Below are 23,720 nucleotides of genomic sequence, written 5' to 3'. Positions count from 1 at the left end.
GTGAGAGTGTTATTGTAAGTCAGGCCTGTGCTTTAATTCCCTCATACAGCACATGAGCAGCATTTTCCCTGAAGATAGCCCTGCTCTCTCCTGCTGGGCAGGTCCACTTTGTTCTTTTTCATCCTCTAGAAAAAGCATGTGATTACACACAGGGTGAGGAAGAGTCTTACCTTAGAGGAGGACTCAGTGGGTTTACAGTCTCTCCACCTTTTTTCTTTTTTACACAGCTGTGAATTTTATGTTTGCTTCTGTGTAATCAATTCTGAATTTCAAATTAGGAGAAAGGAAGTGCTCCCCTGTTCTTCCCTCGCTCTTTGTCAGTTCCCTCAACAGTCTTTCTTTGCCGAGGCTTTCTTTTATCGCTTGCTGTGGGTTTCATTAACTATGCGCATTGCATCTCAGGGCCCCTTTGAGGTCTTTGGCAAACAAAAGCAGAAACAATCTCTGTATCCAGGATTTATAGGAAAGCCTTGCTTCAGTTGGCTGGGCTAACCAGGAGGAATGCCTCCCAAGGCCACCTGGACATTGGCATCCCTCAAAGCATGACCCAACCAAGTTTATTGAAATCTATATCTGTGTTGTAGTTCATAGTCTTCTCTCTAAATGTGACTCTCAGGTTTAAATAGGTTTGCTCAAACCTGCATGACAGCAGATGGAAATTTGTTTGTTTTTAAATCAAGCAGCTTGGTTCATCATTAATGAGATCTATCTGTTATCAGAGCTCATAAGAGGATACACTAACAGGCCAAAACCCACTTGTGTCCTTACTGTGCTTTGTCTGCATGATCACTGTTTATCCCTCCAGTTAGTTCTGCTTGGGATCCCACATGGGGGCTGGTTTTCAAAGAAACCTCATGCCCTTAAATTCCCTTTTGCCTTCAATTAAGAGTGTAGGCAATGATCAGTGGATGCAAAAACAAACAGGGTTCAGTGAAAAGAAAAATTTGTGTAGAATTTATGTATTCTTCTCTAACTGTGGTTTAATATCCTATCATTTTATGTTTAGAAATCCATCAAACGCAATGAAACTGACTCTGTGAATTAAGTTTTTGTTTAGTTATTCTAATAAACCCTGCACTGCTACACCAGTCTAGGTTGAGAGGTATGAGGCTTACTCTTTTGGATAAACTGTTAATTTCAAGTATGAGCTTTAGGGATGCTGGATATTGGATTTTTTTCCAATATCCGATATGCTAATATTTTACAACTCAATTAGCCGATACCAATGCTGATATCAATATTTTTTTCTGCGCACATAACAGCAGAGATCATGATCAAGCGTCATCTGTATTGGAAAAAATAAGAAAGATATGCAAAATATGAAAAACATATTCTTGAACTGTAAATTTGTTTATGACATTTACTTTCAAACAAAAAAAATTAAAAAATATAACTCATACTTGAAAGCTGGATGGTGCTCTTCCTGAGCAAATCATAAAAATACGGTACAGCAATTAAACCCAGAGTGAATAAAAGGTTTACTTTGGTAAATGATAAATGTGCCTTAATTAGTCATGTATGTAAGTCCCTTACAGACTGCTGCTTAAATTTGAGTGTAACTTAAAACAGGAGCCAAATATGGGACTACTCAATCTGAACTGTGCAAACAAAATCACAAAAATTTCAAAAATATCTGCAGAGTCAGCTCATTATGTTATCAGTTTCTTATATCGCTAGAATGTGGAGTGTTGGCTGATATCCCATATTTTATTTTTTAAGCTAGTTGCCAATACTGATAACATGCCGACTTGTTGTGCATCCCTAATTGGCTTTAAAGGATAACACCGTCACATTCAAAAGTTATGTAGGGGCTCAGCTCTCAGGTTGAAGCACAAACTTGAACATTTCAAGGATGTTTTAATCCCTTTTGACAGTGCTTTCTACTTTTGACTTTCAGCTGAGTTGTTTAAAAGTTTTTGGGAGTGAAATGTTTCATACTTAAGCACAGTGATTTAATTTCAGTCCTGGCTGCAGCAGGAAGCTGGAGGAAGCTGCAGTAGCTTAACTATGGTTCGCTGAGAGGGACAAACTAGCCAGTATGAAATAATGTGTTGCTTTGCTGTAACTGCTGAAAGCAGGGCTGTGTTTAGAGCTGTTACGTCACGTTACCTGGTTTGACATCTTTTTTGTATGGAGTTTGCATTTTCCCCCTGTGCATACAACGGTAGTGTGGCCTCTTACAATCCAAAACATGTCAGCCTGTTGACCTATTTTTGTTCTGCTGGACTTCTGAGCAAGTTTCTCTGCACACAGCTCTGAATATTCTACCTCTGTGCAGAATGAAGATATGATTTTACTACTTGAAGACTGTGATTGTGTTAATGACACTCTCTGCTCACAAGTGCACCCTGCAATTTAAAAAAGCTGATTATTGTTTGGCAGTGTTTTGCATAGCATCCAGAATATACAAATCCTGATGAAGCAGGGTAGCTGATTTTCAGGAACCATGAAGGGAATCAATGATGCCTTAGTTATGCAAAATGTATTGTTTGGTGGATTAGATGGTTGAAGTCTGAAGATATGAGACCAAAACAGTCTTCATCAGGTGTTATTTTGGTACGCCCACTTTACTGCTTGTTTTTGACATCCCATGTTACATAGACTTCACTTTGGAGATGGTACTGCAGCTCACTCCAAATAAAACCGAACGCAGCATGCTGATTCTAGGAGCAGACACCCACTGCAGCAGGGCCCAGCAGCATAAGATTAATTGTCAAGAAGCATTGTTGCAACAAATAAATAACCTGGTTGCAGACCTTCTCCTGACCTTTTCTTATGACATCATTCCTCATTTCAGTTTACCTGTGAATTTATGTCAATTCCACTTTACTCCATCTGTCTGTTTGTCTTCTCTCTTCCAGCACTGTCTCGTTGTAATACAATACGTTTAATTATTAATCCAAGATTTAGCGCTCTCGTCTTGGTTGCAATGTGTCAGTGAGTTATAAAAACTCTCCATCATGCACAGATATTGTAGGAAAATGCATATTGATAAAAGAGTAATGTAATGTAAAAATGTGTTATTACTATGAATCTTTACTAAGGCAGAGAGAGCCAGAGAGGTGAGAGCTCATAACAGTCTTAAAGGCTTTAAGCAGCTCATGTTCACAGCTCAACGTATTGATAGCTGAATACCAGAGCTGATAATGGTTGCTATTGAAAATAGGAATACATCTATAATGCATAAACTCATTAATTATTTTTCTAACTGACGTTTATTATTAGAATTAAACAAATCTCCCCATGTAAAGAAAGTTTAATGACAAACTGGCGTGTTAGAATAGACCAGAATACAAACAACATGTTTGGAGCTAGGTCTGAGCTTGGTACCGAATTAGGTACTTTTATAGGTACTGACTAGGGATGGGTGTCCAATTAGGTACTTTTATAGGTACCAACCATAGACTGTAAAAAAAATTGGAAGTCGTCTTGCTCGGCTCCAAGTGAGGTCGCCACAAAAACTGCTCCCCCTGGTGGCTGGCTGCAGTATAGGTCAAAAAATCTGACTCCCTAGTTGTCCCAGATGGGCTGTGGTCAAACTTTAAAAAATGAATACACCTTGTAGAAATGTTTCTCACTTCACATTGTTGTGGTAATTTGATGATATCCTTTGGCTGTCTTGTATTCAAGTCCTCTCTTTTCTGAAAAGTTTCATTTTCATTAGTTATAAGAGGTTAAAAACGAGGCTTTACGTAAGGTTTAATGATGATTAACAGCTGCCGTTCTCGTGTATTTTTTCGAGGATTGTAAAATATGTCGGGAGGTAGAGTCAAGAAGCCATTAGACTCTCGAAATAATTTTTTTAAAAATTATTTTTGTCACCTGGCTCCACTCAGATCTGTGACGGGGGAATTTTGGCTTCAAAACTGTGTGATGGTAAATGGCGGAGCCACGCTGTCCACTCTATATACAGTCTATGGTACCAACCAAATTCCATCTGTAGCAAAAATTACCGGTTCACGTAAAGTCAAAAGGTACCACGTTCAGGTATCTCTTGACTTTGAAGGAGTGGAAGAATAAGCGATTTTCCATGCTGGACATGAACACAGCTTTTCAAGGTTCTATACTGAAGAATTTATATGATCAATTGAAAAACTTTGTGATTTTGTTCTTAAACAAACTAACATTTATAACCACATAAACATGCACAAAAGTACCAAAAATTGATACCGTTGAGTACCAATATTAATTGCAAGGTACCAGGCATTGGTACCGTATCATTTCAAATGTGAAAGGTACCCATCCCTAGTGCTAGGATTTTTTGATTGTTGTTTTCATTAATGAACACATAAACCCTGATTATATATCACACTATAACTGTACCAAAATCTTTAATGGCTGCATCCTTAATTGAAAAGTTAAAGTTGCCAAAGGATTTCATGAAACTGGGGATACTTTCTGGACAGCAGATTGTTTCCTGTAGCCTGTTTACATCTGTCACTAACTATATTCTTAATCAAAGTTAAATATTGGACTAAACATCCCAAATAAGAATATCTGTCTCTTTGCTTTGAAGAGACTTGTGGACAGGATTTATTTCCTACAGACTTGGCTGCTCTTGTTCTTCACATCTTGTTCAAATATCGTCCATGTGCTTCTTTGTTTAATTTAAAATACAATCAGCTGTCTGTTGTCTTCCCTGTGTGTTTAATGTGGTGATCTAATTTTGTGCGCAAAGATCAGAACTGTAAATTGGTTTCTTCCCCTGTGTGGTGCTGTTGTCACTCTGTCCCTGCACAGGTTGGTAAAAAAAAAAAAAAGCTTAGCTAGCACGTTTTATTTCTGTAGCACATTCCTACCAAACTCCACACTTACCCCACTCTCTTCCTCCGCTGCTCTGTTTTCTCCCTGCTTCCTTTTTGTCGTGTGGCTCCGTAGACCTAACAGTCCAAAGAAAAATGACTCATCATCTTACACAGAGTGAAATTCATACTCCTCACTGATTTGTTTCCTGCCTGGTGGCTGTGTCCAGACTTCCTGCAGAGCTGAAACTGAATGCTCTAATTCCTTTTTTCAGACGTGAGATGAGGTGAAGATTTTTTTTTTTTTTTTTGCTGAGTGCAGAGGTTCACTTCCTGGCCTGTTGTGACTTGGGTGAGAGATCTGAAGGAGTCCTATCTTTGGTGGAGTACTTTGACCCGTCCTGACAGTATGATCAGCATATGACTTGAAGGCCAGTGTGTCATTAAAGGAGTTGAAGGTTCAGAGAAGTGGATTACCTAAAGGAGAGAATGTGTTACCTCCATTTTCGGTCAGATTTTTATTTTTGTGGTGCTCTTTGAGTGGATATACGCTGGATTTCATGGGGTATGTATGAGGCAGAAAGCCAGTGGTTTTGGGTTTATGTGTGTTGCAGTTGTGACTATTTCAAAGGTTGGAAGGACTCAGTTTTACCTTACATGTAACACAGATGATAGTGTTAGCAACATATTGTTATTTATTCTTTGATGCTTTGATTTGTGGACTTGGTTCTGCACTTTTAAAGCTCTTATCTGGTCTTTCTGATCACTCAAAGAGCTTCACAATGCCTGTCACAGTCAGCCATCCACGACTCATTCACACACTGATGGCACACAGAGGCTGCTACAGTAAGGGACCATCAGTGTGAGCTAATCTCACTCTGTTAAACAACAGGGGAAAAAACTTGGGTTTCATTTCGCTCATAATTTGATGACAGAATTAAAGTTACATAACCTTTACCAGGAAACAAGTTTATCATATCAAACACTGAGGAGTTATCAGAAGTAGTTTACCATCTCTAATAACACTAATCTCTATTTTTCAAGCTTTATTTTTTATCTTTGGTTTTATGGAAACCTCCTCAGTGCTTCAGAAACGTCGTGTCAGTTTTTTTTTTTTTTTTTCAATCAGGCAAGCTCCTTCACATCTGTTTCCACTAAAGATCATAATGAGTAAGTGTTTCATTTTCTTCTCAAGGCAGTTTAAGTTTGTTTTCTTGTCATACAATACAGTGCAATGCAATAAATAAATAACTAGTGGCATCGATCTCAGGAAACCCAACTGCTGATGTAGCACATCATAGTTCTCTCTTTCCATTGTTCTTTATGGAGATCCCCATTGTCACAAGCACAGGCACTAAATATTCTTCCAGGGATCCTTACACATGTAGTCGTACACACTTACACACACAAAACAGAGCAATCACATTTGTATTAGAGAGAAAAAAAAAAAAGGTCATTCATTCAACAGTCCTTAAACCAAAATCATAAAACCACAGTCAAACGTCAAGGTTCATCTCTAAACAACCGTTATGGTACCCAGAGATACATTTAATAATCATAAATCATCTTCAAATTAATGGTTCATAGTCACATGTGCATGTGTTTAGACTAGCAATAGGACAGTAGTGATACCAAGTATCGGTATGGGGCCATTACGGGCTTCATTTCAAGGTATCAATACTCATGAAGGCTGCCCATACTCAAATAAATATCTTATACAGAGTAAGTCCTCCTCACCAGTAGTTGGAGCTATGTTGCTGAGGTTTGACACATTAGGTCCAGTTCAGACAATATAAATAGACCAGAGGCCTGTACTACTAAGCTGGATTAGCTCTTAGAGAGATAACATCCTGGACAAGTTTCGGGTTTTCCGTACTACGAATGTGGATTTCTTTTTATCCAGACACGTTGCCCCGGTAACGGATGCTGAACGCCAAACCTGGTCCGGAGCAGGTTAAGTTCCAGGATAAGAGCTCACGGGGTGTGACAGACTGCCCGCTGACCAATCGGTTCTCTCGGGCGGGCATGAAAGACCGCTCAGTCACCAATTTGCTCAGCCGGAGTGAAGTCCTCCGCCCCCTGTCTTTTTGGACCAACATTTTTTCTTATGGGCTGTGAACAAACAATATCTTACTGATCATCATAACTGAGACATTGTCAGGGAAAAGTAGAAATGTGAGCAAATGGAATCTTTCATACTGACCACTTTGAAAGATGCTTTTATATTTATTTTTTATTTGCTCCCACGTCCTTTTTCCCCACTGCTATTGCATCTACAATACAAACTGCCTATAATGAGCGTTTTCCTTGGGATTTGTAGGAAAGTGGACTCTTTCTAATTATGAGGTTGGATATGATGCTGATCACACACACACTGACTGACAACATGATGAGTCGTCACATGATGAGATAGGTCTATTAATATCAGCATTTTGGAAATTTACACATTCACAGAGTCGGCGATTTTTTGCCAGCAATCCCTGCAAGCATCCCCCGGCTTCTCGCGGCCGCAGTCGTGTTGCTCATGGCCTGGATAATACTGTGGTACTCCTCGTATTTTTTACAGGATTATTTGCTGCTCCTCCGCCATGACGTAGGCTGCTCTCTTCTCCATTGTGGGTAATGCCTGCTAACCACGCCCATTTTATGTGTGTGCGCGCACAGATCCCAGTCGGATTCACTTATCGAGTTGATAACGAGCTTTGTAGTACAGCAGATCTGGATGATGGAGATCAGGTGAAGTTCAGCGAGTTGCCGCAGAGTTAGCCTGGATGACTTAATCCAGCTTCCTATTACAGGCCCCAGGGGTAGTTAGCAGTTAAACTGTTTTGTTTTGCACTTCAGTTAAAAAACATACTAAACTCTAACATTTGTTAGTTTTGTTTTGCACTTTTGTTGATTTGTTTGAAAAAAAAAAACGTAAACTCAGAGCGGGTCGTTTCTGTTTTGTTTTTTTTGGACTGAGTGTCAGCGTGACTGTGCTGTCTTGGTTCAAAATGATCTGTCACTGTTAATTTAAATTTTATGTGAAAAAAAAAAGTATTAGTGGTATAGTTACTATGTATCAGTTAGTAAACAAGAGATCTAAAAAAAAGTGGTATTGAACATCCCTAGTTTAGACACATTAATTACAAGAAAATGGTAAAATTAAATTCAAACCTTGTCAAAGGAGCAAATTTCACTATTATAAACACCACTCTCTTTATCATTTTCAGTTCTTTCTTGTTTTACTTCCTTGTCTTTCTTTTTTTTTAAAAGAGACCTCTATTGTTTTAACAAAAAAATGGAAACGAATTTTGTTACCTTCTTTGTTGACACAGATTGGCAAAAAATTCCCCTAACCATGCCTCTATACAGGACAGTTCTCTATAAGTTACCTGTTCTCACCTTTGGTAGATTAAACCTGTTTTCTGTTGCACAGCTTCTTTGGTATTTTATGTTGAGCAAATTGATTTCTTCATAAACAAAAATTAATGCAGTTTTTTTGTCTAATAAGGTTTCTCTTGTCAGTTAAACATCTAAAGCATACACCCTTTTGTTTTAGATTTAACTGGAATACAACTCCCATGTATTAGTTTACACACGTCTCATCTTTCACACGTATGCAGGATGCAAGTGTGTATTCAGTCATTCACTCATTTATTCAGAACTGCTTCATTCATTGTTCTTCCTGGCTCTTGCATACATAGCAGAAGGAGACCTTTGTGAGTGCTTGGTTCCTGAAAAAAGTTTTGTCCATGATGTTGACTAAAGGGACATTATTAGAGACTTGGTTTGTTAAGTTTCTCCTGGCAGCCTCAGCGCTTTGCTTCTTGTAGGAAACATTAAACATCACCTGGAGCTTCCCTTAAAGTCTAAGTTTTCATTCTGAAGTGTTTTCACCTTACAAAGAGTTGTCCTCCTGTCTTACAGGTGGCGACAGACAAGGTTGCTGGTAAGCTGAGTTCTACTCTCTCATGGGTGAAGAACTCGGTGTCCCACACGGTCAGTCAGATGGCTAGCCAGGTGGCCACGCCCACTTCCCTGCAGACCACTGCTACCTCTTCCTCCACGTCTCTGTCCTCGCCCGGCCTCTCGCCGTCCTCACCGGCGCAGCTCAGCCCTGACGATGTGGAGCTGCTCGCCAAGCTGGAGGAGCAGAACAGGTAAACAGTCTGTCTCTGAAGCTTTACCTGTCTGTCAGCTTAAAACCTGGTGATCGTGGCAGAGTGGAGCAGACTGGAGTTCCAAAGTGTGTGTGTGTGTACAAGTACCAGGATTAGACATAGAGAGAACATGTACCAGCTGCTGCACATGGCAATTTAAAAATGAGAAAACTGATAAAATGTTGACTTTTTGTGTGGGAATTACTTTAAATACATCCTTTCCTTTGTTTTCTTTTTTTTAAGTTGTGTTTTGGGTACGTTTTTGCCTTTAATGAAAGGGCAGCCAAAGAGAGACAGATGATGTGGGGGGTAGAAGGTTGGGGTAGTCATGCAGCACAGAGTTGTGGCTGGGAGTTGAACCACCGATCCCAAGGACTGTGGTGTCTGTATATGGGTGTATGGTGTGTGCTCTAACTCCATGGCTAGTTAACACACCTTGTAGTGAATCCTTGTAATGAAACTTTTATATGTTATAGACATTAGATGCAATAACATCCAACAAGAGATGTCAAAATAGGCTAGTACCATCTGCTGTTTTTAAGAACGTATCCAAATGTATTTTTAAAGTCACTGACTTTTTAAAGACGGTTTCTGACAGGTAAAAAAAAAAACAGGCTTCAACCTGTGTGTGTTTAGGTCTGAACTGTTTTTGTGGCTCTTTTACCTCCATACTGATCAGTGTGACTGCAACAACAGTCACATCAAATTAACAACTCAAAAATCAGATTTTTTTCACGTTAACTTTATTAATGGAGTACTTTTTATTGATTTCTCTTGTCATTTTATCTTTGCCTTGCTTTAATCAGATGTACTTGGACAGCCTTCACACTTCACACCTCCACCTTCCCCCTCCTGATTTATAACCATAGACGCACATAGGAGGGTGACACCCAGCAGGTTGAGGCATGTCTGCTTGCTAACCAGTGGATTAAGACAGGGTACTATAGGTGGAAGGAAATGTCTACTTTGACAGGCAAATTTGGCCTTCTTAGACTAAAGGAGCTTATCACACAAAGACAGCATAATGTTTGTTACTGTTTCATAGGAAAAGTATGTTTAAAATGTGATAGACTTTGACTAGGCCTGAGAATGCCTCATTCATCAGCTTCAAAGCCCTGGGACTAGGGATGGGTACCAAATTAGATACCTCTATAGGTACCAACTGAAGTCTGTCAAAAGTACCAGGTACTGATTCACATAAAATAAAAAGGTACCATGTTTAGGTACCTAAATGCATCCTTGTGACTGTGAGGGAGAGAAAGAGTCATCGATTTTCCATGCTGGACATAAACACAGCATTGCAAGATTATATACTGAAGAATACATATGTTAATTTGAAAAAAAAAAGTTTTATTATTCAAAAAATTGATATTTTTTACCACATAAAAACAATTGTAGAGAAAATTGGTACCGTTAAGTACCGATACCAATTACCAGGTACTGGGCATTGGTACCGTATCGTTTTGAATGTGAAAGGTACCCATCCCCACCTGGGACCACTTTAATGTTCTTGAAATAGTCTCACTTCTTTGTTTCTGTTTTTTATAGTCTTTAACGCCATATTTTGTTATACAGCCCCAATAATAATATAAATAAATAATAATACTAATGTAAAAAAATGTTCACTTCATTATGTTATAACACTGCATTTTGTAACAATCTGCCACATTTTGCAATACAATTCTTTTACAAAATATGTCCCAAACTTTGCTGCATTATGAAATATTTTCTTACATATTGCATTGCTTGTTACAAAATGCGGGTTCCCACATATAATGAGTGAGAACTTATTACATAATGTGGCAAAGTTTATTACATATTGCGTACAAGAATTTTCATTACAAAATGTGGCAGATTATGATAAAATGCGGCAATATTACATAACAATGTGAAAAGTTTTCACATTATTTCATATTGTGGCGTTTTTACTAAATGTGGCATTACATGATCTATGCTTTAAAATTAGATTATAAGCATCAAAATGTGTTACTTTTTAAATGCTATTTCTTAGTATTCATGAGGTGGGCCAGACTTTCCTGGTAGAACATGAATCCCTTAATGGCACATAGGCCGACAGTCCCTTTGATGACACTAAACCAGCCAGTAAAGTTAAGCAGTTAGAAGTAAAACCGTTGTTTTAGTTGAAGAAATCAATCTTTCAATAAAATGAAGAGTGAGGTTACATTAGCTCTTCTTGGTACACAACCAGGATTCACTAACATTACACATTACAGACACGTCTCTGAGCACCGGGCTGTGAGGAACACTAAACAGCTAGCCTGCTCACCTTCTGGACACTAAACTACAAACTGAGTTTACAAAGTTTAATTGTTGTCACCTTTCAAACAATAGCTCATTGTAACTACAGATAAATACCAGTGGTGGGACTTGATTAAAAAAAATAATAATAATAATAATTGTAATTAATTAATCGTAATTATCGCATTTTAATCACATCAATATTCAACATCAGAAGCAACATTTTTCAATTCAAACAGATAAATCATTAAATATTCTCATGGCCGGTAGCTAATGAGTTAATCTTGCGTTGATTTTTATAACGCATTAATGTGCGGTGTAATTAATTAATACAATTAATTAATTAAAGTCACAGCCCTAATAAACACATAACCATGCCACTTTGCATCCTGGGAAAAATTTGTCTCTAACCTAGAAAGGACGAATGGATAATCCTCAGAGTCTGTGATGTAACTGTGAGAAAACATAAAGCTCAGTGTGCCAAGGGAAAGTGGTCACGTCTATGTGAAATGAGAGGCACTTTCAGAAAGTGGACTGAATCAGAGGGATTTACTGTGGATTCTTTACATATTGTTACTGCTTTTCTGTAAACTACCCTGTGGGGAGTTGTTGGACCATCCCTTTTAATGAATGATTGATCAAATCTCTGTATTGTACCCACCAATCCATTTAGGCTGATAAAAGCCAGGGCACAGTTTCACTGCAGCAGTCTTTTCTTCAGTGAGATGTATTCTGTGCTCCATGTTTGAGGTGCTCCTTGTTCACATGAGTGTAAAGTATTGTTGCAGGATGACGTGACACCTCTCTGGAGCCAGCTTAGTGAATTCTTCCTCCGTTGTTTCTCTCACCCATGGCTAGTGCAGTCAGTGTCAGCATGGAAACTGAGCGTGCAGTTCAGAGTTCAGGACTGTGTCACAGTTAGCTCCAGAGACAGCACAGCTCTGTTGGATTCAGAGGGTGGTGACTCATCGTAACGCCTACAACAGCTACTGCTCCAGAATGCAGAGTGACACTTGTACTGATTCCCCTCATCGAGGGAAATCACAACCACCCAGCAGAGACTTTGATTTGGCTCTTTTTATGGAGCTCAGAGGAGACTTCCATCTGGTAAACAGGTGTCGTAGTGTCCTGGGCCTCATCAGATACCTGTCCTTTGACCCATATCTCCTTTAGACTCACAGCTGCCATGTTTTGCTTTTGACTGTTGTGTCACTTGTTCCAGTAAAGGTTGTAGGGTGTAGGCTTTGGCAGGGTTGCAGGGGACTTTTCTTCAGGCTAGCGTATACTGTAGTTTCTGACAATGGCTAAGAGCCAGCAGCTGTTATTGACCCTGAAAGTTACATCTAAATTCTCTGTTTGGTATCTGTTTCTTTCAGTAGTTTCTGTAAAATCAGTCTCTCAGTGTGCTCAAATCTCCTTGTTCCATTATCACAGACTGATGAAATCAAACCTCACCTGTCCCTCAGGTGTCTCTGATTCCAGATGATCCGTGGTCAGTTTTCTGCAGTGTTACGTGCTGCGTAAACATCAGCAAATTTTGCTTCAGACCTCGGAACATGTTCTCCATTAGGGGGCGATATGGGGAAAATATGTCAGGATGTTTTTATAGCAGGATCAGGATAGTTTTTCATATTCAGACTATTTAGACCTGAAAACAACATTTATAGCCCCAAATATTTCTTATCCTGCATTCTGAATTAGTGCTTATGCACCATTTTGGCATCTTTCCTGCACTGTTTGATAACTTTGATCTCATCTTGTGTCCTCTAATGTGTTTTTTAAACTCACATTTTCCCATCATGATAAATACATTAATTTTAAGACATTGGCTGTAAAATGTGAGTTTTCTGCTGAGTGTACAAAGTATAGACTGTATAAAACATGGGCGTAGTCTCCCTGACGTCACCCGTCTGTTTCTGAAACAGTAAATGAAACACATCAGCTGTAGCGGCCATAAGCACAGAACGATTTCGGAAAATAATCTAATTGCGATTTTTTTAGACCAATATTGCAATTGCAATTTAGCATACGATTTTTTTGGAGGGGGGCCTTTATCTTCTGCATTGTTCACTCAACACAAGTTTTAAGCAATTTTATAGTATGACTAACCAACAAAAGATACTGTTAACATGTAAACAAGTCTTTTTTGCATTTCATTATTAAAAAAAGAAAAAGGAACACTGTGAAATTTTACTGACCTCCAGTTGTCAGTAAGAGTAACAAACCATACAGAAAAAAGTGACTAAGGAGATCTACTGGATGGATCTTTGAAGCCCACAGGGTTTTTTTTTTTTGCCAGAAAAAAAACAGCATTTTACCTTTTGCTGGTTTTAAGGGAGAACAAGTACAAGTTACTATATTCCCTCCAGGTCTGTGTACACAAAACTTTTTTTGCTCTAATTGCAGCCTTTGCGATTTGAGAATTGCATTCTATTACAATGCGATGTCGGTTTAAAATTGATTAATTGTTCAGCCCTAGCGGCCATGTTGGTAGTGGCAAGGGCTTTGCGTACAACTATAGGGTGCCTGTCGGTCACGTGACCCCAAGCTGTACCTCTGATTGGACGAGCTCGCGATCTTAATATCCTCTGAACGGCCAACTTAGAAAAACATTCACCCCCCTGTGCAGTGTGTGCCGATAGGAAAATTAGCAACTCAGACAGGAGACGTTTTTTGAACCAGGCTGTAAAAAGGTTAATTTCTGCTTTGAAAACAGCTTTTTTTTGGCTTGGTGTGTTTGTGACTTCCAGCACCACTGGAGCTAGCCTCAAGCGGACACTTGAGAAACAGCAGACTTCAGCACTCCCCCATTGTCTCATATTCTTAGACCGGAGGTTGTCACTTGGTACAGAGCTTTAGCTTCATACAGGTTGCCTATGCTCAGTCCAGATGTAGTTTAGTGAGACCATACCAGCTAGGCTACATTTTCCCTCTGGGCCTGGCTTTGAACCTCATGCTCCAATCAAAGGTTATTTTGGCATTGGACTGTCATGAACAGGGACGGTCCCATTTGCTTTTGTGAGTCATACAGTGGCATTACTAATAGTTTCAGCCCTTTCTGAAGGAGTTTAAAAGGGTTTGGTACCTTGGTTTGTGTCCTTGACTCATGGAGACATAAACATAATTTACGACATGAATCATTTCAGTGACACAGTCAAAACAATTTAAGATGGAAGCTGGGGGCTGTATGAAAGTAGACGCAGACCACCTTTGGTTTCAACATACCAACCTGACAATAACCACTGGATTGAGTTTTCCCTAATGACAACTGCTGCACTACAACACCATTCGCACACCATAAACCATGCTGTGCCCACTTTGTGACACAGTTGGTTGATGACATCAGTCTGACTGGCTGCACCTGTATGATTGGCCAAAAGTCAGAGTTCATTAGTAATACTTAAACACCATTTAACACAAAGTACATATTACCTTCAGCTGGTCAATTGAGTGGTTTGTCTCAGTAAAATCAAACAACCATGGATAAGTGTTGTAGTGTTATTTTCCAGTAGAGAAGCAACAGGAAAACATGAAGTGGCTTAAATATAGGGGGACAAAGTAGCATGCAACAAGGCAAAAATAGCCGGATGGCAACAGCACTTTAAAGAACGTGTGTTAAAATGTTGTTGTTGTAAAATTTGGGCCCCTGATGCATTTCCTTATCTTTGAACACTTGACTTTGACGCTAACACGCTGTTGATCTAGCACAGGTAGAACAGCTCCAGGCTGCTGCAGGATGCAGCATGTTTTATTCAAACATATATGTTATTAACATGTAAGAAGGGAGCATATATCCTCACTACAAATACCAGAGGCAGAGAGGCTTACAGCCAGACAAGAGTCAGAATTCCCATCAACATAAAAACAGCTAGACATAATAAAAAGGTTTTTTCCAACCCCGGGGGGAGGGTATGGAAAAACTGGAGTTATGGAATGCTTTAATATAACCAAGCTTGACAGCAAGCACTGTCGAAACAACAGTAAACCCAATAGCAGGGACACACTGCGCAATTTATAATTACTTCAGGGGTCAGGCAGAGTGCAGGTAATGTAAGGGAAGCAGGAGATGGTTTGCTTTATTTCTCCATTTGATGCACAGCTGGCATCAAACTATAAACAGGCAAATGATAATGTGAAAATAGATGGTTTCACAGCTATTTTCCTCCACAAAAGGAGAGACATTAACACCACAAATTAGTGCTTAAAAGCAACCACATCAAGGAAAGAAAGAGATGGATGTCTGAAGTTTCTTTGGGGGAAAATGGAGCTCTTTGGAGCTTTTATTTGAGCCACAAAAACTGTCATGCTTTCAGGACTGGCTTACCAAGTGTTTGTTTGTTTGGTGAGGCCTTTGTACCCTACAGAGCAGATAAAGGTCCGAGCATTCACCCCCTGGCTTCACACTGACAAGGAAGTCTGACTCAGACCGCGTCTTTTTGTAAATCAGTTCTTCAGAAGTCCAAAAACCAACAGGGAGATGAGGACTGCATCATGAATTTCTCTTGGTAAGGTGTATTGCATCTTCTTGTAGCTTGTTGTACCACTGTGAAAAGCTGCATATTAAATAATGAAATAAGAACAGCTGTTGAATATGAAAATTTCACCTCTCAACAGTTGACTTTGTTTTGACTCATGTTTTTCATTAGAGTTAACTCTTAAAAACTGTAAAATCTTTAAAAACTGCTCTGTAGAGACAAGTTCTAGGTCATTTTTTTCTTGTTTTGTGTTTGTTGAGCTGCAGACTTCTGTTTGGATACTGGTGAATTATTAGCATGGGTGGATGTATGTCCAGGTTCATGTATCACACAGCCCAACTTTGCTGTGTTCATGACTTGTTATGGAGACTTGACTGACAACAATTACAAACATGTCAGATTTTCTGCTTGTTGGAGTTACTTCGATGAAGCAGTTCGTCGTCACACCACAGCTGAGTAAAGTACAGAAACTCTGGTCCTTCTGGTTGTCTGTTTCGCTCCCTCCCATCTGACCCACATTAGGCTGTAACCGTAGCCAATCTGGGAGCACCCTCAGTGACATCACGGGCTCCAGTGCAGAGGCCTCGGCCTTTTTCCGAGATCAGGTGTCCCAGCCTTTGTGTAACTGTCAGGAGCTCCTCTGTGCCTGGCGTCACAGCTTCGCTCCTCTTCATGCTGATCCTTGATCAGGTCACTCTGGCAGTAGCTCCAGTTACAAACTGATAAGAGTGGGACAGGGCAGGACTGAGGGACAGGAGAACAAATTACTGAAGCCTTCAATCCACTGCAATGCTCTCTGAATGCTGACAATAAATTTATAATACATCTTTTTTTCCAGTATTTCAGTGCACTCATCAGACTGTTGTCTTTAAACCTGCCAGTTATCAGTCTGATCTACCTTTAGAAGTTGTTTTATCACCAGCAGGTTCTGTATCACTGAACACTCTGCCCCAGGAACTAAAAGGCTCTCTCTTTTCTGGACCCTTCTCAGTTTCTCAATTATTTAATCCTGGACAATCATCATTCCATTCCTGAGTATGTGACTGCTTTTTGTTGCTAAATTTTGTTTGCTAATATGACACTAGATTTTGTGACACCTGGTTATTGTGGTTTACTGATACCTCTTCCTGTTGCTTATCAGCTTCAGCGTGATAATTTGGTTAAGTATGGACTTTGTGCTTGCTCCGTCGTATGCTTCTTTTTTAAAACCACTTGTGCTGTCAAGGAACGTCAAACTAAAATAGTATGAAACGCAAGCACAAGATTTACTTAAGCGAGCTTAGTTTAGAACCGGGTCCTTCCCCTGAGTCAGGAAACTGTCTTTGACTACTAAAGGTCCTTTTCAACTGTAGGGATATCCCCCCAGAACTAGGGGCTTTCCCTCAAACTATGTGCTTTTCTACTGTAGGAGCTCGAGTCTTAAGCCGTGTTTTCACTAAGCAGACCGGTTTGTCTCAGTACGGCACACATTTAGTGGTGTTTCCACCAACTTATCACGGGACAGATCTCCAAATAACCAAGACAAGCTGTCCCACTTTTTGGGACCCATGCCAGACTGAATCGATCTGCTCTTGGAAGGTGGAGTAACACACTGCAGACTGTTGATTGGTCAAAAGAATCGTCACTTACCCTGACAGCGGCTGCATTTTTTCTGGCGGCAAACAGACTTCTCTGAAACAAAGTTTGATTGCACTTTGTATCAAAGAGCTACATGCCAATCACAGAGAGAAATGCTGCAAGTCTTCCATCAATGCTCTTCGTTTACTGTGTCGCTAGTTTCTTCTTCATTGGATTTATTACGAAATAATATAACAAATACGGCTTTTGGCATCCAGCTTACACGCCGCCTACCATGAAAGGGCACAGTTTGTTGTGGAAACACAAACAGGATCAGACTTAACTGTACCAAACCCTGCCTAACCATACTGAACCGAACCGGACTGTTTGGTGGAAACGCAGTTTAAGATGACTGTGATGAACTTGGTTTAATAACTCCTAAACATTGGTCTTTTTTGAGCCTGATAGTGTGATTGTGTCTCTGTCAGCTCCCGGTGTTCCAGTTTAATAAGTGACCCTGTAAACTGGAGACCTTCAGCTGAACATGTCAGTGGAGATCCAGTTTTCAACAGCTGTTCAAACACAGAAGAAGTCCTTAGAAATGCATCCTGGTTTATTCTTATAAACTTACATGTGGGTCTTAACCTGTGGTAGAATCAACAAGCAATCGGCCACAGACGCTGTTTAGTACCTGGGAAAGTTTTACCAGGAACTAAATGGTTCCCTGGCCTTCTGGTTGAAAATCACCTTAAAACTGATACTGATATTAAAGAACAAACAGAAAGAAAAAGACAAAGTTTGTTTCCTTAAATCTGTATCTGGGCAGCAGCACTCGAGTTGGATGGGATTTAAAACCTGACATGAGCAGAAAGTAATCAGTCACTGTCTCCTGCTTCTGAGCAGGCTGTGCAGTCTAATACTGTGGTTTCTATGGTTTCCATAAAGCTGCTGTATATCATTGCTCTGTGGCTTTTAAATGAGCTGTCCATATTTAGCACTGCCCCAGAAACCTGGGCAGTTTTGATTTCAACGCTGGATGTGGTTTGTCTGTTTATCTCAGTCACAGCCTGCTACATATCCGGCATTGATTCTACTTTTTGCTGATCCTGCTTTCCTTTAGCACATCTATCCATTAAGAAGTGGTAAAACTCCATGCTTGATTTCTGTAATAAGTCACACAAAGTTGCAGTAGGTCTGCTGTGAGGAAACTTTTCTGTCCTGGTCAGGGTAATCGCTGTCCTCATCCAGAAAACAGCTGGGTTTTTGGTTTGGTTATGTGGGTAAAGAAAACATAAAAACAACAAACTTTGATCCAGATACCTGAGAATCAATGCCACTGTTTATGAAGCTGTTCTGGCACTGTAAGCCTTGTCCTTTTTTTTGAATCTCTCATTTTCTTTAGAGACATAGAGTCACTTTATCCTTTCTCTCGTCATTTAGCTTTGTCTGATTGTCGAAGAGTCAGATATTGGTGAGGGTTGAAGACAGCTCCATATTTCCATTTGCATGCTTTGACTGAAACCTTTTAAAATTTTGCATTACACATCAGCTCATTTCTACTATGGAGCTCAAACTTCAGTAAATTGCTTTGCTACAGTCTTGATACTTGAAATACCTAGTTCTCTTAGATTTTATTTCCACTTGGACATCAGTTTTGCTTTTAAGGCTGCAGTGTTCATGTAGATTTGTCAGTAACCTGACTGAAACACTCACTGTCATCTTTTCTTTCTGTCGTATTGACATGGACTGTGCATGGAAATGCAAAGATGAGGGATGTTTAGTTAACTGAACAAACACTGTTACACTCGCTCCTCAGCACCAGAACTACTGGTTGGTTAAACTAGTTATTAATATTTTGATTCATGTAGACCCACAATGGCTACAGCCGGCAGCTGGAGTGGACAAACTGTGCTTAAACCACTCTGTCACATGAGTCCTCACAATGCCATGTCACGTTGAGTACCAATACCAATTGCCAGGTCAGGTCAGGGCATCGGTACCAAATTGCTCCAGATGTAAAAGGTACCCATCTCTATTTCAAACGGTGTTTAGCCGTAATGAATAAATTCCTAAATTATCTTTAGAAAAGTCTTACTTTAAATTTCTGTTTCCTCGACTTGAAATTGAGTCACTGAGAAACATCCTTTGCATAGATACAGGCAGGAAATAAAGATGGGTACAGCTCTTCAAATGCTTTTTTTACATATAGGTGACATGTATTTTTTACTTCTATCATGAGGTTTTGATCTATCTTTATTCATCTCTTTCTGCTCACAGGACAACAAAAAAAAACTAACATCTACGACTAACTGTGTTTACATTGATGCTGTGCTGAAATGTTCATTGATATGTACTGTCCTTTTAAATACATAAAAACAGAATGAAATAAGGTTACAGCTCAGATCCAAGCAGGAATATAAAATCTCTTTGTGCAGCATGAAAACTCTACACCCAAAAATGTCTCTTTGGATTGTTGTACAAGAGAGAAGTTCATTCCTGTTCCCTTAAAATGTTATTTCAACACAATAATCCCCTGTGTGTCGTGTGACTTTTCACTTAAGCTGACATTTAAAACCTCAGAACAATAAAACAATACAAGCTTTGATGCAAAATAATTTGCTCAACAAGACTGTGCACACACAAAAATAAACTGTGTGCCCAGGAGGCAGATTCAGATCTGCTGCATGGCCCATGTCTAAAAGATCAATTTTATTGGAATTATTTGTTTTTCATAAGTGATTGAAAAAATATAAAGAGGTTAGAAGTTTGACCCTGTACACAGTGTTAAATTCACGTCTTCCCTCTCGCCTTCGACAGGCTGCTGGAGACAGACAGCAAGTCGCTGCGCTCCATGAACGGCTCCAGGCGGAACAGCGGCTCCTCCCTGGTGTCCAGCTCCTCTGCCTCCTCCAACCTCTCCCACCTGGAGGAGGACACGTGGATCCTGTGGGGAAGAATTGTCAATGAGTGGGAGGAGGTGCGCAAGAAGAAAGAGAAGCAGCTTAAGGTGAGTGAGTGCACATGACTACCTGTGGAGTGACAGCCAGGAGCTGTGGAGTCCCACTAAAGAGCTTATTGACACACGGCCGCATTAAGAGCTGAGACACATTTAAACATGTGATTATGGCTGAAGCTGACATTTTTCAATTTCTTCTGCATTTTAAAAATTTTCCATTTGATTTGAATGAAAGAGGCCTAATGATACTGTCCCTGGATGTGTTTTTGTTTTTCACTCTATGAGAAATAGAAGATTTAACCTTGCAGTGTCTCTTGTGATGTTTTTCTGAACCATGAATACATCTCTGCCTTTATCCCACAATCGCTCTGTTTGTCTGAATGTTTGCTCAGCTTGGAGTCATTTCTGAGGCTATCTTTATCCAAGGTAATCCTGAAGTGTCGTCCTTGAACGTCTTATTTTAGTTTTTGACATTTGCAGCTATTTATAGGTTGTTTGTTTCTTGGATTACTCCCATAAGTCTCATGATAACCCTTCGGTGTGTCGCTGTGTCTGGTCAGACCCTGTCCAGTGCTCTGTTTGATAAAAAGAAGAGCTACATAAGGTCATGTAAACTGAATGACCCCCATGAAAAGGAGCCTAACATTGTGGATAGATGTAAGCTGAAGTTGTATTAACAACCACAGACACTTCTGTGGAGACATTTTGCAGCAGTAAGGGGTCGTACTGAACTGTACTAAGTTTAATGTGCATACCAAAACAGATCAGTGTGAAATCTACTTCAAATCCAAGGTAGCAACATTAGACTAGAAACCAACACCCCACATACAAAGCATGCGTAGCCTGTTATCTGTGTGTGTCCATTACAGCGTGGAGCAGGAGGGCCAGGATGAGTGAAGGAGGGCTCTCAGTTAAGAGTAGATAGGGTCATCTCCTGGGGAAGCTTCCTGCAGGTCTAGAGACATAAAAACAAGATGAGCTGCCAGCTCGTCGCCCTGTCATTAAGTCTTGATCCCAAAAACACAGTTCAAGCAGGGTAGCTGACGTCCAGTGTAGTAAACAGTGGTGCAAGGCAGAGTTCTGCACGGGTCCAATTTTCAAGATCCACCCCGACCCGGGGACGTACAAACCCGCACCCAAACCGCAAACCCACGCATCAGCCCGATTAGTACAGCAACCCGATCTGACCCGTTGAAACACGACCCGCAGCCCGACCCTTAACCTTATTTAGAGTAATCATTTTGGGTCATATTGTCTGAAAATTGAACGGTATATCGCCATAGTTCAGATGCCTGAATGAAGCAACTCCTCCAATAAAAGCCTGACTTCAGCTCCATCATCAACCCTCTGTGATCTTCTCACAAACAACTGTAAAATCACTCGTTTTTTACGTTTAATGCTTTTAAACTTTTAATCTCGTAAAAGGAACTTTACATGTGTAATAGTAGACTTACTTTCTGTCCAGACTTAAGCGGCGCTCAGCAGGTACGAGGCGTGATCACGTCACAACCATGGATGTATTGTAAGAACTGGATAGCGTGGCTCAGCCTTCCACCATGTTACAGATTTGCGGATGAGGTCCATGTTTTTTTTACAGTCTATATGGTCACAGCCTTACAACCAGCTTACAACTAAAGTTTTTATTTTATTGTTTTTGTTATTATTTTATATTAATTTTGATGTGTCAAACTAAAACTCGCGACACGACCCGCATATTATTTTTTCCACCCAGATCCGAACCTGGGAAGAAAATAGTTTTTTAAAAACCACCCGCAAATCAGCTGTTTTTGCGGGGTACCCGCGGGTACCCGACCCAGTGCAGGACTCTGGTTCAAGGTGTTCCTCTGTGTACATATGTTAGTGTGTGTCTGTCCCTGTGAGGCTCTGACATGCAGACAGCAGAGGAGCGGGAAGGCTAAAACTCAGCATAGTTATTTTGATTAACATGACCATGTGGACACAGATACGAGCCTCTTGAACACTTCTCAGTTGGAAAATCAGCTTGTTTGCTTGGCGGTGTTGTAGTTTCAAGTTTGGATACTGTTGTACAGCATAGGAGCCAAGTTATTAATAATCATCAAAGATGGTTGATAAATACCTTCATCTAACCTCTTGCGCTCCATTTTATCAGGCACATCAAACACCAAATTCTCTGATTATCATCATGTTTTTAATTTCATTAATGGATTAGTTCTAAAATTTTCTGACCTCCGATAAAGTCGCTGGGAGCATGAAGTCTAACTGGCTCTGACAAAAGTTGTTTAGTACAGATAATTAACTCTTTCCTCTTGGCTATATTAACTTTCAGCTAGCTCATGCAAAACTCAATATGTTAATGTGCAACTTAAGAAATCAGACTATCAATGTGTCTCAAATCGCATACTTCCATACTGTGTACTCAAAATTTTCAAATTGAGTGTACTAAGCATACTACATACTCACTGGCTTAGTGCGCGAATTTTGAGGGTGTAGTGCTGTCTCAAATGGCATACTGCAGAGCGCCATACTTACCGGAAATGACGACATGATGTTGACCTCTTCTTCTTCTACGTGTAATTGTGACCGGCTTCCAGCGCATTTCCGCCAAACACCGCCACTATTTGCCCACGAATTTACAAAGCCTTTTCAGTAGTATATTAAACACAGCTAATAACACGATCAAAATATCAAGATCTTACCGTCTTTCATTGTCATTTCAATGAATTTCAATCGCGCTTTGCTACGCTGTAATCGGCGCCAACAACATCTCCTCCTCCTCCTACTGGCTGAAGATGTCCCGGTATTTATTGTTTATTTGTATTTTTACCGCGCTGAGCGAACGGCCACAGCTCTCTTCCGCCATTGCTGCCAGAGGATGAAATGAGTGCGTTGAGTGTCACCAGCTGCGTACTCAAAATCCAGGCCGATTTGAGTACATCATCCTGGTACTTTTGCATACTCATTTTTCGCATACTACGCATACTGTTTTTCATTTTGACGCAGTATACTCAAAATTTTGAGTATTTGAATGTGGAAGTATGCGATTTGGGACACACTATATGACTTTGATCAGATTATCAAAATGCATGTAAACAGCTCATTCAGACCAAGACCATTACATGGCTCAATTAACGCTCCAAGATAATGTGATTACTACCGATCTGTGGTTGGATTCAGCAGAACTCGCCAGGCCTCTGTATGCCTCAGTTTTCAGTGTGAGCAACTTTCACCTGGAACTTTTCACCTTTTCACCTTTTGACCATGATAAATCAGGTTGCTGCATTCAAACACAACAAACAAATACCATGTAATGTAATTAGCATGCAGATATGTAGGAAACATAAAGAGCTACAGCTGCATTAGGGCTGGACAATCAATTGGATTATAATCATGATTTCAGTTTTGCCATCTGACAATCATAAAAACAATATAATCGAAGAAAAACAATTAATATGCCACACAGTGTAGATGTATGCAAGTTCCTGTGCTTCATAGCTCTTCGGTGTTCAATATGCAGCCACAGCGAGTGTGTGTGACTTATGTGTTTCAATAATACTGTATGTGCCACTTGCTGGTTCTTTAAAGTTGTGTGTAAATCAGTACTGAA

At 40.0% G+C, this 23,720-nt stretch overlaps 1 protein-coding gene across 2 annotated transcripts in view; it reads left to right on the top strand.

Moving 5' to 3' along the window:
• The window catches only part of evi5b (ecotropic viral integration site 5b), a 60,810-nt gene that overhangs the window by 3,003 nt on the left and 34,087 nt on the right, over window positions 1-23,720 (top strand). For both annotated transcript variants that reach the window (XM_074667682.1, XM_074667681.1), the window contains exons 2-3: window positions 8,655-8,887; window positions 19,996-20,185. In XM_074667682.1, coding sequence (XP_074523783.1) covers window positions 8,736-8,887; window positions 19,996-20,185 — 342 coding nt within the window. In that variant the 5' untranslated portion in view covers window positions 8,655-8,735. The remainder of the gene's footprint in view (window positions 1-8,654; window positions 8,888-19,995; window positions 20,186-23,720) is intronic.

Source organism: Halichoeres trimaculatus, unplaced genomic scaffold (genome assembly GCF_033239565.1).
Source record: "Halichoeres trimaculatus isolate MK-OKI-2021-1 unplaced genomic scaffold, fHalTri1.1 fHalTri1_scaffold_4, whole genome shotgun sequence".
Lineage (NCBI taxonomy): Eukaryota > Metazoa > Chordata > Actinopteri > Labriformes > Labridae > Halichoeres > Halichoeres trimaculatus.
Note: the sequence above shows the minus strand (reverse complement) of the source record. Positions and strands in the feature narration are given on the sequence as shown.